The sequence below is a fragment of the Entamoeba invadens genome (genome assembly GCF_000330505.1).
Source record: "Entamoeba invadens IP1 unplaced genomic scaffold scaff_1105074724783, whole genome shotgun sequence".
Taxonomy (NCBI): Eukaryota; Evosea; order Mastigamoebida; family Endamoebidae; genus Entamoeba; species Entamoeba invadens.
The window spans coordinates 21677-24515 of record NW_004440409.1 but is presented as its reverse complement, the minus strand read 5'-3'; the positions used below and the strand labels follow the sequence as shown (position 1 = coordinate 24515).

At 26.6% G+C, this 2839-nt stretch overlaps 1 protein-coding gene across 1 annotated transcript; it reads left to right on the top strand.

The window, feature by feature from the left end:
• Positions 1–151: 151 nt before the first annotated feature.
• EIN_384980 (hypothetical protein) lies at positions 152–708 on the top strand (the record flags this gene model as incomplete). The annotated part of the gene is made up of 2 exons (XM_004256958.1): positions 152–208; positions 349–708. 2 exons carry the CDS (start codon positions 152–154, stop codon positions 706–708), a joined length of 417 nt encoding a protein of 138 aa, XP_004257006.1.
• Positions 709–2839: the final 2131 nt, after the last annotated feature.

Here is a 2839-nt window from a genome sequence, read left to right as displayed (position 1 = left end):
GTCGTCCTGCATAACTCCAAATGCACACGACAGCTTTTCCAAAATTAGACTGATTTTAGATAAGTTTAATTTTAACCTCGTCAACCAAACTTATTTCAAACCCAGTAATAGTGTTTCGGTTGACGAACATTTGTGTTCTTATAAAGGGCATATGTGGGCTAAGGTGTTTATTAAGTCTAAGCCTGGACGTTATGGTATAAAGTTTTGGGTTTGTTCTATTTTTACCAAATGAGTTTTATTTATGGAGTCAAAAATGACGGATAGTTATTATTGGTTTGACATGTATGATCAAATTTAATAATTTAATTATTTGTTTATTTGAGTTATTTATAGTTTTTTAATCTGTAGATATGTGCTGATTATGAGACAGGAATGACTCTAAACCTCCAAATGTACTTGGTATGTGTGGTGGTAAGGAGGACAATCAAGGCTTTAGAGTGGTCGGGAATATGGTGCTACCCATGTTATGCCGTGGTAACAAGTTTACTGTTGTGTGTGACGTCTTTTTCTGTACACTACCTTGCTTCATGTGGGTGCCAACTTTTGGGAACCATGAGGATCAATAGGAAAGAACTTCCTGACAAAGCAAAAACCATCAAAAAGAGAACTCCCGATACTACCATCTTTTTCTCGAAAGGAAAGTGTAAACTCATCTCTTACTTCAACGAGAAAAAGAAGCTGGTATTGGTCTTGTCAACCTGCCACTAATAGAATGAAATTAAAGTCGTCGAGCAGTATGTGTTCATTGGCAAAGAAAAAATGACAATACACAAACCCCAGCCCATTCTTGACTACAACCACAAAATGTATGGGGTTGACACTGTGGATCAGATGACCAGGTATAATACGTGTAGACGTCGAACAAACAGGTGGAACATCAGGGCTTTATATGATATGATTGATATAGCTGTCTTAAACGCGTATAAAACGTACTCAAATTACCACCCTTGCAAACGAGTGGATTTTTTGAACAATTTTTTGGTGTTTTAATGAGAATGAAATGATTTTTTATTTTGTTTTTTTGTTAAGTCAGAACCGTTTTTTTCATTCAATATATATTTTGATTGAACCCCCTTAAAAAAATATCGTGAAATTAAATAAAAATAGGGGCCATAAAACCATTTTTTACTTGTAGATAAGTTTATGAAAACATGTGTTATAAAGACACCCTGATGTCGTTACTCAACATCATAAACAACCATCGGTATAATAAATGCATGAGAATTATGGTGATAATTGTATTTTATATGATGTTTGTCGATAATTCTATCATATTGTAAATATATTATCACAAAACTAAAATTTTTTATTACTTCGTCACTGCTTTCAATTAGAGGTAAAAAAATGCAATTTTTACCTAAGATATTTAAATTTCATATATTTCTATGTGGTCTGGTAATATGAAAAATATAATTTTTTGATGTTAAATTTAAACAATAAAGTGTATGACATCTTTATTATTTTAAAATTTATTTTATCTCCCTGTTATTTTTCCTTATCCATAAAATCGTCACTATTATTACTATTTTTAGAAACAAAGAATATCATTTTTAACACTAAAAAATAAAAACAATTGTTTTACATTTTTATTATGATTAAAATATTGAGTAAAATGTATTTTTTTTACTTATATTAAAATATGTTTTGAATATAATTGACGTAATTCTGTTTAATTTAATAAAGTAATTCGATTAATTGTTAATATCGAGTAAATATGTTGATTATTAAAATTTAGTTGAATTTTAACTTGGTATTTTAATAAATTACAGATTATAAAATAAACATATTAAAAGAAAAAATAATAAGTTAACATTTCAAGTTTTCCTGATATCATGATGTGTCATTTTGTAAACAATTATTGTTGGAATGACTTACTTGAAAACACATCGATTATCAAAAAATAACCTTAAAAAGTTGTATCTTTCTATTCATTTTGAATATAAATATGTTGATATAAATTAGATAACTGGAGAAATTTTGACAAAATCAAACAACTATTGACTCAATAATATATTAAAAGCAAAATATAAAGATATGTATCAATATAGGAATAATTAAACAATACAATATATTTACATTTTTAATCAATTTAGTATTAAACCTCCATAATAATCAAAATGTTATAAAAGCAATACAATAATATAAATGAAACAATTAAAACGTAATCAAAAAGAAAAAAATTATGAAATACAACCCCAATGTGCACAAATCAAAATACAGTAAAACTTTTCAAAAACGGTACTTTTGAAAAGCGGATTCTCCCAAAAGATGGTATTTTTTTCAATGAAACAAAAAATAAAGTTCTATATATAGCGGTTATAAAGGGTTGATTGGCTTAAAATTCCCACTTTTGAAAAAAAACAAAATTACTACACCAGCCCATGCTATAAAGTTTTTACCAAACACTTTATTTTTTGAACATAAAAACGTTTTATCATTAAAAATTGGCCAGCTCCGATTTGTGACTTAAATATAATTGAGCATTTGTAGTAATATTTGAAATACAAATAATAAATAGATAATACAAGTAATGTAAACATTTTATAGTGTGTCATGTTGTTTGTAACAAATACATCAAAAATATTAACAATTAAGTTGAAAGTTATAGTGAACGGTTGAAATTGTGCACAAGAAAAAATTACAAAAATGTTGCAAGAATAATGACCAAAGTACTAAAATTATTTTTAATTATTATCATATTTTTCACAAAATCGTAAATGTAAAAAAATGACGCTTATATGAAACAAGTTTATTATTTATTATATTTCCAATTTTATTTATTAATAATTTTTATTTTATAATATAGTTAAAAATTATTTATTATTTGTTACAGTATGGG